This window comes from Hipposideros armiger, unplaced genomic scaffold, assembly GCF_001890085.2.
Source record: "Hipposideros armiger isolate ML-2016 unplaced genomic scaffold, ASM189008v1 scaffold_44, whole genome shotgun sequence".
In the NCBI taxonomy this organism is placed as follows: Eukaryota; Metazoa; Chordata; class Mammalia; order Chiroptera; family Hipposideridae; genus Hipposideros; species Hipposideros armiger.
Genome location: NW_017731394.1, coordinates 3,224,935 through 3,240,878, shown reverse-complemented (window position 1 = coordinate 3,240,878; position 15,944 = coordinate 3,224,935). Strand labels below are relative to the sequence as shown.

At 41.7% G+C, this 15,944-nt stretch overlaps 1 protein-coding gene across 15 annotated transcripts in view; it reads right to left on the bottom strand.

Annotated features, from left to right (window-relative positions):
* Window positions 1-2,116: 2,116 nt before the first annotated feature.
* Window positions 2,117-15,944, bottom strand: part of CD44 (CD44 molecule (IN blood group)) — an 86,801-nt gene continuing 72,973 nt past the window's right edge. For all 15 annotated transcript variants that reach the window (XM_019639538.1, XM_019639541.1, XM_019639545.1 and 12 more), the window contains 3 exons: window positions 12,537-12,605; window positions 10,331-10,409; window positions 2,117-4,234 (listed from right to left, as the gene is read on the bottom strand). In XM_019639538.1, coding sequence (XP_019495083.1) covers window positions 4,030-4,234; window positions 10,331-10,409; window positions 12,537-12,605 — 353 coding nt within the window. In that variant the 3' untranslated portion in view covers window positions 2,117-4,029. The remainder of the gene's footprint in view (window positions 4,235-10,330; window positions 10,410-12,536; window positions 12,606-15,944) is intronic.

The following is a 15,944-nucleotide window of genomic DNA, read 5'->3' as shown; positions in this document are numbered from 1 at the left end:
CTGGGTCATTTCCTTGGGGAACTATCAAGTTAGTATCTTTAGGGTTTTCTCTTAGGCTTATCAGGTCCCCCAGGAAGACTGAATTTCTGCCTGGAAGATGCATGCATGTTTGGCTGTCGACATTCTGGAAGCCAAGATGGGGGAGAAGTCTAGGCAGTCTCAACATTCCTAATGCCTGGTTTCACTTTTCAGTATCGTATTTCTACTGTCAACTGTGTGTGCCTTGTTGCCCTTCAATCAGAGACTCTTTATTTTGCCCTCTTCAGAGAACAAACTCCCAGTCATTTGCTGAAGTTGGGAAAGAACAGTGTGACTCAGCTACTTCAAGTGGAGAAGGAGGTCTGGGGTTCTAACAACATCTTCAACAGACTTTAAACCCATCTTCTGAATTCTAACCCCACCTTTTCTACCATATCCAGCGGGGCTAATGCTGCCATTCCTGAGCCTCTGGGGAGTCCTGCTGCACAAACCTGGTTGCTTTTCAACTTTACCCACTGCTGGTTTATGATTTAACTTTTCCAAATTCACTCAGTCAGTTACCAGTGAACCATCGCTTTCCAGCTTCAAATTTGTGTTACTATCGTCTCTTCTTTCATTCTCTTTGACCCCATTGGTTTTGCCGTCTGGAATATTTATTTATTGTCCTTTTAGAGGCTTGCAGAAGGGAATGCAGGTGAGTATGTTTACTCTCTTTACCTGGAAGTCACAGAGTAGCTCTTGACTTTTAAAAACTAACACTTCACAATACCTCATTTAGTTTGAAATATGTGGAACATACACCTCCTCTGAAAGCATAAACTTTCTCCAAAAGAAGATTCTCAAGTGATAGAAATCCAGGTAGTTTTTCCTTTTAGAAAAAATATGAGTGCAAAGCTTCAGCCACCTCAAAAACTTTTAACCTTGTGCTTCTAAATTACCCAGACAGCCAGATAACATAGCTCTGCCTCCCCCTTAAATCAGAGACTCAAGTCCATTTCCTTTAGCCTTTTAATAGTAGCCTTTTAATATTTTCCAATAAGCACTTTCAACTGGGTGATATACATATCATGGTTTCCTCATTATTTCTGGTCGATCAAGAAATATACAAAAATCAGAGGAAGGGTGTGCTGTGAAAAATCAAAGTAATAATGTGCGAACAATGAACTAGTCTTTGAACATTCAAAGTGATTTACAAAAGGCATGCCTATGACATAAAGGTGTAGACCATGTTATTCTTAAGTACATTTTACTCTTCTAGAGAAGTCAAAGGTTTCCTTTCTCCTACTCCTGTTGTACCAGAATTGAATGAACGTTGGCCATGAAATGGGTTCTTCACGTCATGGTGTCATTGTAAAACTTTTTGAGAAGTTCTGCAGGAGAAATCAATTCTTCAGGCTAGAATCTACCAAAAAAATAAATAATAATAATAATGGATATGAAGGTGTCTTTTGTCTCATTTTATTTTTCACCCAGTGCTAATTTAAAGGAAGCCCTTAGGAGACTCAAAAGATTTATGACTGTAGGAAAAATGACATCTTAAGCTTGCAGCTTTGCAAAGCTTGCAGCTTTGCTCTCTTAAGCCTTCACAATAATGAAATACTGGCCCCTTACTTTTACAAGCAAGCCCAGTTTAATGACTTAGCCCTGGTCACCTGGCAAGTTAGTGGTAGGAACAACATGTAGTCAAGTTGTGCTTCTGGAGTTATGCCATTATTTCAAATGGGTGAGAATATATCTGATTCCATGAACTTCAGGCGATACTGCAGGGGTAGTGCATCTAAGGGAGGGAAGCTCTAGACCTCCCCTACTTCTATGTTGAAAACACAGAGACATATCCAAGTAAGGGACTGCAACGATAGTAAAAAGAAAGGTCATATTTAATTCCAAAATAAAATAAAAAGCAATCTCCTATCTCAGCTTATTTGTTGGGAATATCTAGAAGGGGTGGAAAACCATCCCTAACTATGAAACTCGTGTGACTCTCCATGGCCCCAAGGGGAATCTGGGGCACACACAGATGCCTGGAGTAGCCCTCCCGAACCTGATCTCAGAATGACTTGTCACATTCACGTTAAAGAGCCAGGAAAGCTCTTGGAAAGCAGGGAGCACTTAGACACTAGTGGCGATAAAAACAGGGTGACCAGATGTCCATTTTATTTTCTTTCAACTTGAAAATAAAAAGAAAACCACACAGCTGATATAACAGTTGCCAACCATGTTCACAGAAGAAGAGAAAGGAGGTTTACAAAGACCATGGCAGGGAGGGGGATGTGGGGGTGGATGGGGGAGAGTAAAGTTTGGGAATGAGTGCAGAAAGTGGGTTTCTCTTTTTTAAATATCTCCTTCAGAACCAACTCTTTGTATAAGCCCCACCCTGATTTACATGGGAGCTTTTTCTTCTTTTTCTCCTCTCCCTCCTCTTCCTCCGACCCCCACCCGCTCCCATCTCCATCTTTCTTCCTTTTGTGTGAGGAACATTGCCAGCTAAGCAAATCAGATTAGGCAACGGATGACTTTTCATGGGAACCTAAGGAAGGAGGCCTCATTTTATAGGAGCCCTTACTTTATAGATTCAATCTCTTCTATTACAAGTAGCCTATGGAAGTTCCAGGCTGAGTGGGGCCTTCTGAACATAGGAATAAAGATGACAAAGGACTTGCCAAGCAAAGGATAAAGCCATTAATCTCTTATTTGGCCATGACCCTGGTATCTGGTGATGTTTCCAATGGGGGGAAGTCCTATAACCTTTTGAGGGATTCCCCAGGCACTTAACTTATCCTGAGTAGCAACTGCACTGGGGACAGATAACTGGCTTGTTAAAGTATAAACAAATACAGCCATAAAATTACTCAAACAGGATCTGCACTGCTCCCTCTCCCCTTTCCCCAGCCTGTGCCAATCATTTGGCTGCTCTCTATGCTCTCTTTCATTTCCATTGTTTTTCCTTTGATTACAAGAGGTCAACAGGCACTTCCACATTGTTTTTGGACATCACCAATGGGGTCAGTGTCCATGAAATGGGATGCCACAGTGGTAAGTCATGCAAATATAGTGTGACTTTTCACAGCCCGTCAGGGGAGAGAACAGGTGGCCATTAAAACATAAAGCAGCTGAAGCTCCCCTCCTACAATTCTGCTTCTAGGAAGCCTTTGGAGCCTCAGAAATAAACTCGTGCTGTCTTCCTTGATCTTCTGTGAGGTTTGGTTGAGTGAGCCTGAGTGGGGACTTAGCGCCTCTGAGATGAAGACTTTCAGGGAAGACCTTCTCACATCCTCCTGATGAACGGTTGGCACCCAAACCTTGCTGATTAAGAAACTGAAGGATCACAGCACAAAAGGTTAAAGTGGAAGAAGTACAGATATTTATTATGAGTCAGCTTAAACCCTTTTATGCCTCTGACGAATTAATAAAAAAAAATATCATACTGATCAAAGGACCTCCAGGGTTTAATATTTCAAAAACACAGATAAATAGCTTACTACAGATAAATAGCTTCACCCTTTGGGCATTTCCCAGAAGCATCTGAAAAATTTCCAGGAGGTCTGTAGAAGGGGATGTGTAACCAGTACACCCCGATCCCCTACCCCACTGGAAAGCAATGCCCAGGGATTGGGCTGCTGGAGGGGCAATAAGGACCCATTCAAATTTCCTCCCAGGGACCAATCCCTCTTAGCTTTAGGGATGTCCTTAGCATGTGGCTGTCACCTGGGAGGTAGGGTGGAAGGAAAGTTGGGGATTGGGAAGAGGGATTCGTGGCTTTTGTTAGAAGCTGTCCATAGCACACCCCCAGGGAGTGAGAGGCTTCTAGATGGGAACTGGAACGGTGAAATTCTTGTTGAGTGTTCATTGGGCCCTCATTTAAGGAAGCAATGCTGTTTTTATAAATTGGACAGACTTTAAAAAACAAAACACAAAAAACAAAAAGGAATAGAAAATTTTATGCTAAAAAAAAAACCCCAATGAAATAATCAGTAGCACATTGCATTGTGGAGTGTCCCAGCTCCCTGTAATGGTTATGTGTCATTTCTCTCCAAGGTCATGGTGTAGAGGTTACACCCCAATCTTCATGTCCACATTCTGCAGGTTCCGTGTCTCATCAGCTGTCATAAACTGGTCAGGGGTCTCTGACGGCTCCTTGTTCACCAAATGCACCATCTCCTGAGACTTGCTGGCCTCCCCGTTGAGTCCACTTGGCTTTCTGTCCTCCACGGCTCCATTTCCATTGTTGATCACCAGCTTTTTCTTCTGCCCACACCTAGTAATGCAAAGATCATATGAGAAAAAGGTGCAGGGACACAATCATCATCATCATTGTCATCACCACCATCATTACCACTATGGTTAATAATGTCTTGGTATGTTTCATCTTAATTGACTCTTAACAATTGGCACTTCTTACAGTGAGGTCCCTGAGCCAGCAGCAAAAGCATCAGTTGTGAATGCCAGACTCGTTGAAATATGAAATTCTAGGAGTGGGGCCCAGCACCTGTGGTTTAACGAACCCTCAACAGGTTTCTGATGCACACTCGAGTTGGAGAACTGGTGGTCACAACTCAGGAAGCTAGTGCTATTATTATCCCCTAGTAGGGGTGAAGAAACCTTGGGACTCAGAAAAATTCAGTCACTTGCCCCAGGTTGATTAGCAAGTAATAAAAGAATCAGAATTCAAACCCTGGTGGGTCTGATTCCCAAGTTCTAATTCTCCTTCCTCCATACTATACAATAGAAATGTTTGCCTCTGATAAGTACTGTAGCAATTTCTGCAGACTTAGATAAACCATCAACATGATGATTTTAAATCATATTGATTTGAGCATTCAAGAAAGTCCCATTACTTCAGTCAACACTTGGTTGGCCTTGTCAGGGTTATTACTGCATGTACGAAGAAGAATGAGGCAACCATTTCTTTGAAAGTGTAAGGCCGTATTGATTTTTTCCCCTAACATTGGTTAACTTCCACATAACCCTGGATATAGGGGATTGAACTACACAAGGCAAATAGTTCACTGTTACTTTAAGGTTTCTTAGTAACGTTGTTGTTATTTTAAGGTTTCTCAGTAACATTACTTAAAATGTGAATGTACAAGGTCTACGAAGAGCACGACCTTAATCTTGCCCCTGGGGCATAGCATTGTCATAGTACTGCCTCATCCAATGCTTCCTCTTTCCTGTAACATGATCACTGCTACACATCTAGAAGTCAGATTATGCTTGATAGAAGCAAAATTACAGAGCCTCACAAGTGGGGTGAGGAAAAGGGGAAATGGGTTAGCATTTATTGGACACTTCCTGAATGCCAGGCACTTTACATGTCATTTCATGTAATCCTCACAATAGTCTTGCAAAGCAGCTGTTATTCCTATTCTATAGCAGTGGAAACTGAGGCCCTGGGGGGTTTAATAGCTAGCTTGAGGCCCCACACCTATTAAGACATAGAGTCAATATTCAAATCTAGGCATTTATGACCAAAAGCCTGGACTCTGCCCAGCTCTATTCACGCTGCCAACCATCTGGAGATTTGGAAACTGTATGAAGTCGGAATTGTTCACTTTGCCGCTGGATATTTGGGATAATATAGACAAAGCCTCTATTATTCATGATCATGGGCCATTCCCACTAGGACTGCCAAGGCCATAAACTTTAATCTCTTGTTTGGGGAAATAGAAATAATACCTCCTCTACAGGAGGTAGATCCTATCTCCTCTGGCAGGATGCTTGGTGAGGGGCAGAGGGAAGGATGCTTGAGCCTTGCCGCAGATCTGTGGGCTGGGAGTGTGGACGCCATTCACATGGACAAGAGCAGAGCCTTAGAAGGCCTGGTTTTGAGAGCTTAACTGCTGTGTGACCTGAGCAACTCACTTAACCTATCTGAGCCTCAGCTTTCTTATGTGTAATATCAGATTATGAACAGTACCAGTTTCACAAGATTGTGGAAAGCCCTTGAGAAGAGAGCCTGGCACTGCATACATGAGTCTATTATTGTTGCTCTTAATGAACACTGTGGATTGAGGAAACGAAGACCATGGATAAGCACTTAGAGCAGTATCTGGAACACAGTAAATGTTCAAGAATCACTGGCTGGAATTGTTAATACAGCAAGAGCCATATGAAATGGGTTTTGTTAGTCTCCCCTGGCTCCCTCCACCCACCTTGTCATATTGACTATGAAGACGACTTAAAAGGCTGAAGGTAGAATGCTGCTGATGTTATTTCAGATTCTCAGGTTAAAGTAATTCCCATTTGCCTACCAAATAGGCACTGGAGAAGTTGAATGAACTATTGCAAGATAGTATTTTCATAAGCATAAAAATATGTTTGTGCATGGGGGTGAAGTGGGGATTGATGTTAGTAACACTGATGAAGCTCATTTTGAAAGTGGATAACGTTCGATCTGTAGGGCTTCAAAATATGGTGCTTGTGTAGTCCTGCCTGCCTTTCCCTTTGGATCTGTGTGTCTCTGTTACTGAGTTCTTTGAAGAGGGTAAGGTGATTTTCATAAACAACTCAGTCCATTATTTAGTACTCCAGGCATTTAAGTAAGTACTTTTAAAAGACAATTTCTAAGTTTTTCATTCTTCTTAGAAGAATTTTAAAAGGAGCGTTTGAGCTGAAGGGACCTCAGAAGTCATCCAACCCAACCTTTTCTTTATGTAAATTGGAGACTGGTCCAAAATGTCAAGGATATTGTCTGAGGCTGCTCTGCTAGCTATGGCAAGACCTACAGCATAGCTACAACTTACCGTATTTCCCCATGTATAAGATGCACCTTAATTTGGGGCCCAAAATTTGAAAAAAAATGTATTAAATAAAGTTATTGAACTCAAGTTTTATTCATCATAAAATTCATACAACTCCTCATCACTGTCAAAACATCTACAACCACTGTATAAGATGCACCCAGGTTTTAGACCCCAAATTTTTCGAAAAAGGATGCATCTTACACATGGGGAAATACGGTAGATTTTCTGAGTCCAAAGGTCAGAGATCTCCACCAAACTGCTTCCCGCCTTTATCTCCTTTCCTCTTAAATCTCAGGATAGGGTTTAGAAACCAGGTAACATACATTTAAGGCACGGAGAAATTTCTCTTGAAAGACTTAAGGAGGTACCCCTCGAACAAAAGGACTTAAAAACTGATTTTATGTCTCTTCTACCTGACAATCCGTAAACAATTTTCGAGATTTATTTTGCTTTGTGTTAGAGTTGTGACATTCAATATGATAGCGAATAGCCACATGTGGCTATGTAAATTTAAACTAATTAAAACTAAACAAAATTAAAAATTTACTTCTTGAGTCCAACTAGCCTCTTTTTGAGTGTTCAGTAGCCACAAGTGGTTCATGGTTGTGTACTGGACAGCGCAGATATAGAACCTTTCCATCATCACAGAACGTTCTAATGGGCAGCTCTGCACTAGGAGGCAGAACCAGGTTGGGTGAGCTACATTATGGTGACCTAGACCACAGCTTAAGAGATGGGCGACATTTCTAAATCACAGAGCTTTATAGAGGTGACCTACCAAGCAGAGGGTGGATGACTGCCCGCTGGGGGAGTCAAAGAAAAGATTATTCCCGTGAGAGTGAAAGCTGATGAAGGCCTTTTTTGCACAATCGGCTTAGAAACATTCTTTAATCATTCTTGTTTTGTGAAGCCTTCTCTGGCCAGACTGTCACAGTTTTTTTCCCTCTTCTTCATATAAGTCAGATACATTCTTTAAGGGAAAGATACCTAAGTTCTTCTCTTAGGCTTCATCCAATATCTGCAGAGCCAACTGACTCCTAAAACTATTGTTTGCTCTTAAAGAGAATGAATAAACTACAATTTTCACTGGAAAGCTGCCATTCAAGGACTCTGGTTACATGAACAACAGCAAGGAAAGGTGATGTGGGCTATGACAGGGACAGGAAAAGCTAAAGAAATAATAGGACCCCTAAATCAGAATCTTTAAGGTGACACAACTCACAGGTCACATTGCCATGGAAGTCTGTGATCAACCGTTGAACATCAAGTTCAATGACTAATGCTTTTCCACTTTTATCTTTTAACGGCAATTCATCTAAAAGTGCCTGGCACAGAGTATGTGCTCAATAAATATTAGCTGACTCAAATTCAACAAGTCAGTATTGCCACAAAACCTCAGGATTCATTCAGGAAAGGGGAGGGTGCTCTTTCTGTTTTTCATCTCTTTCTCCTCACCTGTGCTGCTGACAGCCATAGCCGCCCCTCAAAAGACGTCGCCAAATAAATGAGTGCCTGTTGTGGATCCCTACGAGTACTTCCAACCAAACTTTCTTTGGTAAAAATAGGATTCTGTATCTCTCTAAAACGCAATGTTCAAAGCAGAAAGGCCGCTTGCCTTTAAGAGGATTAGAAACTGGCTGGTGGCTTTAGTCAACACTGAAGGCATGTGAAGCCATTAACCACCCTTCAGCTGCGTGGCAAATCTGTTTTTGATTATCAGATCAGGACACAGTAATTTACGGCGTCCAAGCGGCTACTTTCCCAGTGAGACAGTCGCTGTACCGGATCCTGCAGGTCCCTGTTTGCCTGTTGCTAGGGTGACTGCTGGTCTTGGGGAGAGGAGGAGCGTAGCAATGGGGCCCGTTTTTACTGCTGACACGATGGGGAGCGACGGACGTGTGAGCTAACCAGCCACACTGCACGGACTCCAGCTGCTCTCCAGGCCAGCTGAGGTGCGTCTCTGGGGTCTCCCCCACGTCACAGCATCAGGGGCCAATGTTTCTATGGAGACATGCGCAAAGCTCATGGACTGTATGTGTGCATTCTATGGCCTGGAACAAAAGGACTGATTTCCAACAATAGGAAATTTGTATTTAACTGAGCACAAGTAATCTAAGAGAAAACAAGGAAGCTGGAGGAAAGGATAAAGACTCTTTGTAAGGGCTCCCTCAAGTCACATTATTTAAATTCAACTAAAGAAAAAATTTCTTTCCATTTAGTCATAGGAGACTTCTAGGAGGTCTTTCAGATTTTCTTTCCCAGTTTTTGTTCCTTATACAATCAGCTATGATGACTCATTTTTGTATTATGCCCTCCAAGGTACAGATAGCAACACAGCTATTTGACTTTAACATAGTACTTTTATTAACTTGTGCCAGTGTAAGATGGCATTATTTGATTTCCTCAAATAATTAGAGATACTGCATGGGCTGCACACAGCAATGGAATTAGGTATTTGCTGCTTTCCAAAAGCCAACAAGAAAGATTCTTGAATTTTCTCCAGGTCTTTTCCCAAACCGAGGGGCATTTTCTGGCCTGTTAGATGATCTAGTGATACAATAAAGCTGGCCCCACTTGGAAATAAGATTCTTTTACCTTATAAGAAGAAATCTCAAGAGACACTTAACAAAAGGTTTAAAGTTCCTGTGCATATGCTCAGAAAAAAAAAATGCATCTTTAAAGCATCTTAAACAGGAAATGTAGACCTACATTTATGGAGTATCCCTGTCCAAGTTCACTTCCTTTGCTTCTAGAATTACTATTTTCCTTCACTTCACTTTAGGGAGCATTATTTCTGGAGCGGTGTCACAGCTCAACCAGGTACATGTGTCATTTACATAACTTCTACGACAATAGGCCTTGGTTGAGGTAGGGAGAGAGAGAGACCTTTGACGATACAAAAGCAGCTCCCATGCCAGTTCTAGGGAGTTGGCTGTCTTTATTCAGATTTTTGCAAGGAAAGTTCTTCATTGTTTCATAGACCTCACTGTCAGGAAGCTCACCTTAGCCATAATCTGAATCCTTTCAACTGCAGCTTTCAGAAAATAGAAAATAGTGTCCTTACAAAAAACCAAACACACACACGAACTCGATGCCTGTTTTAGGTAAGGATTCTAGGAAATTCCATGGGCCTCAGACAGAGGATGACCAATTCCTGAATCTTTATGTGGTGTTTTTGTGCATTGTGAATGCACTTAATAAATATTTGCTTAATGAATCAATTAATGAATAAATACTTGTATGCCTTCCTGGTGAGATATTTCATAACTTTCATTAAAAAGAGTCTCTGTGGGTTTAACCTCAAAATAATTAAGAACCCCAAGAGATTCAACCACTATTTAAAAGTGGCAGTCCAGATAATCCCAGTGTTTCCTTTCTCTAAAGAACGTGCCAGAGCAGAGCTTCCTAAACTGTACCATGCACATGAATCTCTAAAATCTTGTCAAAACATACTCTGACACAGGTGGTCTGGGGTGAGATTTAGTATTTCTAACAATCCCCTGGGTGCCGAGGCTGCTAGTTCCAGGGGCTACACTCTGAGCAGCAGGGACAGAGCCTAAGTTTAAATGATGTTCTTTCAAAGTGGAAGGCTCTGAGGGGCATCCTCTTACCTTCTTCTACTGTTGACAGCGATGCAAACTGCGAGAATCAAAGCCAGGGCCAGGAGGGATGCCAAGATGATCAGCCATTCTGGTACGAATGAACCAAAAGACACTGTGAACTTGGGAAGTACACATTGTGAAAACAAAACATCACTGCATAAACCTGACATAGTCCAAACACGAACCACAGTCAGTACTACGGACGAGTCCAACCAAATAACCCAGCCAGTCAGCAGATAATACTGGAAGAATGATTTTTTTAAATAAGTATTTGTCCAACAGGCCTTTTGTTTTAATCTCTCATTATCAGTAACGGTTTCCAAGTTCCTCCAGGAGAAACATGTCTCCAAAAAAGTTTAGAATGACCTGTTGAAACTTGTAGATGCCTTTGGTGCAATATTATCAAGTATACTAAAGGAAACTTGTAGTTCCCTTGAAAGAAACATTCCTTTCCTATATAAGAACATCCACCCTACATTTTATTAAGAAACAAAGATGGAGGCCACATACAAGTGGGTGGGCAAAAAAACACTCCTGTTGAGGGCTGAAGCTGTGCATATTCCCTAAGGGGCAATTGGTCAAAAATTGTTCAAAATTTTCAAAAACCCTCCAAATGCACATGCTTTTGATCGAGCAGACCTAGAATTTATAGGACCTCAGAAATCGCTATGAAGATGTTCATTACTGTGCTATTTATAATAGTAAAAGTTGGAAACAACCTAATATCCAACAGTAAGGGATCAATTGAATAAATTAGGGTACACCCATTGTATTAGGTGCTATAATATGGGGGGGGAAACATTTAATGACGTTGGAAAGCTGTGGCCTACCCATTGAGAAGAGTAGTTTACTAAAGAGCATATATGGTATAATTATATTTTTGTATATAAATTACATTGAAAAATGACAGGAAAGACATATATGAAAATGGTAACCATGGTATTTCTGGATGGTGAGGTAGGTACTAAGTCATTTATATTTTTGTCCTTTTGTTTAGCTGTATTTTCTAAAATGTCTCTAATAATTAATGTGTATCACTAGTGGATTAATAAAATGTTACACACATGTTTTAAAATCAAGCTTTAATAAGATTAAAATATGACTTGACAACTTGAATAAATTCAGCGGCCAAGTGGGTTGCATATCTGTACAATGAACTAGAGCTTGAGAAATTAGAAAGAGGAGCAGTCTTTCATTGCCCATGCCTCTTTGAGAGTCTTGGTTCTCCTCTGATTTCCTGCTCAGCACTGCCTTTGCCTGACCTCTATCTGGTTAGGTGAGTTTGGGGAGCAAGATCAAGTCAGGAGGAAGGGAGGCTAAAGAAGGGAACCATTTCTGTTCTTGCTCAGGTCTGTAGCTCTGAGATGCCCCCCTTTCACACTCACTAGGGCCGGGAAGAATCCTGCTGCCTAATTAGAGAAAATTACATCCCCCCCCCCGCACCCTCTTTCTTCCTGGCAGTCCGCTCCCACTCCACAAGCTCTGCCTCCAGCTAAGCCCAAGCAAGCTGAGGCTGGGGGGCACACCCCACATTCTCCCTTATCCCCATGGGAGACTCAGTTTGAAGGCCTCTAAAAAGGGGAGAATTAAAAGGATCATTTACAACCCTAGGAAAACCCTTCCCTTTTTGTAATCCCTTTTTACAAATGCTCAGTTTTGAGCCCTAATCAAATAAAGAATTTGCTTCCAAGGCCTTAAGTCTGGACATTCAAGGGAGCGAGTAACACTTTCTAAAACTTTCTTCTATCTAAATCAGTGAAGACTGTCCCTCAAGAAAAAGTAGTCTGGGGACCAGGAGAATGTTTTCACTCCACAAAATATACTGTCTGCAATGTGAGAGAAAAGTTACACATTTCACCCCAAACACCAGAAATAAAGGGGAAACTGGGCTAAGACAGGCAGGATCTGGGTATGACATGGAGTCCCCTGGGTGATCACTCGACTGGGAAGGAAGCTTTAGTAACTAACATGGCACTCCTTTGGGACAGGCCAGGGGCAAGTCTGAATATAAACTCAGCCAATCTATGGAACTCAGGAAAAAGAGAATGTTCCACCTTTTCTCATCAAGAGACTGTAATGCTTTCATTCATCTTTGACTTACAAAGAGCAACAATCAGGTCGGTTTGGACATTTAGGAGAATGTGATTGCTTCTTCCTTTCTGGGACATTCAGTGACACCTTTTTTTTTTTTTTTTAACCACAGCTCGAAACTCACCTGGAATTTGAGGTTTCCTTATAGGACCAGAGGTCGTGTTGGCCCCACCTTGACTCCCACTTGAGTGTCCTAAAGGGAAAAACAACACCTTTCAGCCAAAGTTTGGAATGCATAACCAGGCTTACAAAGCAGCACACAGGGCAGCCTCTGCGTCCTGCATCACTGCGAAGCTATTCGTAGGTTCCAGCCACAGACATATATAAAATGTTCCAGGAAAGATAGCTCCTCTGCTAAGTTCGGTTTGATTCAGGCTAAGGTTTGGAAATGCTATTTTTCATCAAGAGCATGACAATTCTCAGCAGTAGCAAAGTGCAGGGCTCTAGAGCTAGACAGCCCTGGCTGTGCGTCCACCTCTGCCTCTTGCTAGCAATGTCTGTTGGGTCAAGTTACTCTCTCCAAGTCTCAGCTTTCTTACTCTTAAGTACGGTAATAAGAATACACTTCATCATAGTTTTACAGAGGTGTAAAGAAGTACACAAGAATGGTAATAGTGTGTAGGTTATTTTCTATTTTTAATGTAAGACCTTGCTTCTCCAAGTGGGGTCCCAGGACCAGCAGCATAGACATCACATGGGAGGTTGCTGGGAATACAGAATCCCAGGCCTCACCTCAAACCTGCCAAATCAGAATTTTCATTTTAACAAGACCCCTAAGGGATTCATATGCTCCAGAAAGTCCAAAGCAAATATGAGAGTCACATCCAATGTCATCATAAAAGCACACATAAATATTATAACATAAGGGTTTGGTGGGGCCTTGGACCTTCCTGCCTATGAAAAATCACCCTGTTAGATTCCCTGCTAATACATTGGGGGTGCCAAAAATTTGTATACACGTGACTTGTATTCATCTTTTGTTATCGGTATATATTGAGTACTACAATTTTAATACAGTTTTTTCCTTTCTTAAAATGTGTATACATTTATTTTGGCACCCTCTGTATTACAGAAACATGCTTTGTTTGCAAAGAATGAACATTGTCTACTGCTACAAAACAAAATACGGAACAAACAAAACAATCTCAAACTGGAAGGAAGCATCGCAAGACAAAGAATCCCCGAGTCAGAACAGGAATCGTATCAAAATGAGGGAGGCATTGTACTTTAATAAAAACTACTTAGACGTTTCATGAAGACATTCACCCAAATGAAAGCTCTGTTGCTGTTTTTTTATGCTTCCTTTACTGCTTTAAACCAAAATTTGAAAATATCCCACTAAAATGAACTCTTTTATCTCTACCAAATGGGAACCCATTGCAGAATCCTGAAGCCCTCCAAGAGAACAAAAACATAGGGCCATCTGCTTGGATAGCCAATGGAGGAAGGTGGCTGGGTCTTAGACAAAAACCTTTTCTAGGAGGGTCAAACTTTAGACTGTGATTGGTAGACACTGAAATCTTGATTACAAAGATTGTTTTGGATAGGATGGCTCCTGTTCATGCAATTTAACATTTTTGTTAAGTTCAAAATGGAGCAAAACAGTCTTACATATGTCTGGCCTTTTCAATATACATCATGCCATTATGACAGTGGCCTCTCACTTTGCAAACCTCAGAAGGAGTCCAAGGCACTTTCTCTGCCTATGGGAGTCCTTGGTCATTGGCAGGCATTCACCTGCACAGGTCATGGTATATCGGCCATCTAAACTGGAGATCTCTGGCCATGAAAATCACCTCAGAGGTATAGTCACTCACAGCAGCCTTTGATATTTGAAAGGGGGGCCATTAATGGATCATAAAGTCTTTATTTTGATTTTCCAAAAAAGTGCTCCTAGCAAGGAAAGATTTGGGTGTGTGTACAAACAGATGAAACCTTCCATTTGAACAATAGACACCTGCACAGGAGTCAAACAAAGAGACCGCTCCCGCCCACCTGATTCTCACTTCAAGCAAAAGCCAAGAAGATGGACGAGATACAGCAGGTCTCGCCTTGTACCCTGAAGGTCTGCAAATCTAGCCAGGGTAGAGCTGGCTGGAAAAGCAAGTTCTGCAAAGAAGGACTTTTGACACTGTAGTTGGGAGATGAGATCCAATCTGAGAAGTGTGCACAGAGATAATTCAGCTGGTTTCAACTGTGAAAAAAACCATCGAGGGTAGTGCTTCTCAAACTTTAATGTCCATATAAGCCACCTAGTAGAGTGGGGAGGTCTGATTAAAATGCATATCTTGATTCAGTAGGTCTGAAATAGATGGGGGTTCTCCATTTCCAACCAGCTCCTAGGTGATGTCCGTGCTGCTGGTCCAAGGACCACGCTTGGAGTAGCTGGGGTCTCTTGATTTTAGAGAACATCGTCTTTTGGTAATAACTCTCTATGATTTCCAAAATATTTTCATATTCCTGATAGCTCAAATTCTTTACAAGAACTCTAGGAGGTAACTGAGGCTGGTGTTCGGATCTCCTGTTTTCTAATAAGGAGGTTGAAGCTGAGAAAGGCTAAATGCCCCACTCAAGGTCCCCAGAGAGCCTGGGACTTCTGTCTTTATTTTAGAAGGATTTATAATGAGCCCCCACATCCTTGTTCTCTTACATAAAAGGTTATCACTGAAACCACCATGTAAATATCCATCTTCATTTTGCTTTAAGTGTATGAACCTTTAAGCCTAGAGGGAACCCAACTTCCAACATAGGCATGAAGGAGGGGACAGTAGTACATATGGATGACCAGGCTCGCATGGTGTCATCTGAACTGGTGATGCTCGGGGAGGTCACAGGAAGACAACACTGACATAGCCTTTCAGTAGCCCCAGTGTCTGTGGTCGCAAGTAAACTTGCCTCAGGTCAGAAGTTTGCTGCCTGGAGTAATGTTTCCATGGGTGTGACCTGAGTCACAGCAAACAGGAACCATTTAATAATGCATGCCTGGCGGTAATTATGGTCATTAGAGTGCTTTCTCCAGACTGTGCTTATGAGAGGCGATGAGACCCCTGGGCTTTAAACCTGGCTCCACCTTCAACTCACCAGTTACGTCAACTCAGCCAAGTCACTCAGTCTCTCTGAGCCTTAGTTTCCTCATCTGTAATACTGGGATAATAATAGTACTCGCGTAGGTCGCAGGGTTTGTAGGATAATTAAATAAGTTAAAAATAGGTGAAACATATGAAATCACTGATATTTGACTATTGACCTACAGAAATGGCAGTTTGCTATGGTCCACCCTAATACACGTAAAATGTTTAGAACAATGCTCCTGGCACACAGTAAATTCTGAATAAATGCTAGCTATTATGCCATGTGCTGGGAGTTATGCTAAATGCTTTACAGGTATTCTGTCCTTTAGGCTTTAAAACAATGTCCTGTGACAATTATTATTATTATCCCAATTTTATTGATTAGGAAATTGAGTCTCAGATCTGATAAGCAACCTCCCCAGTTTGCATATGGAGGATCTGGGAACAAACCCAGGTCATTT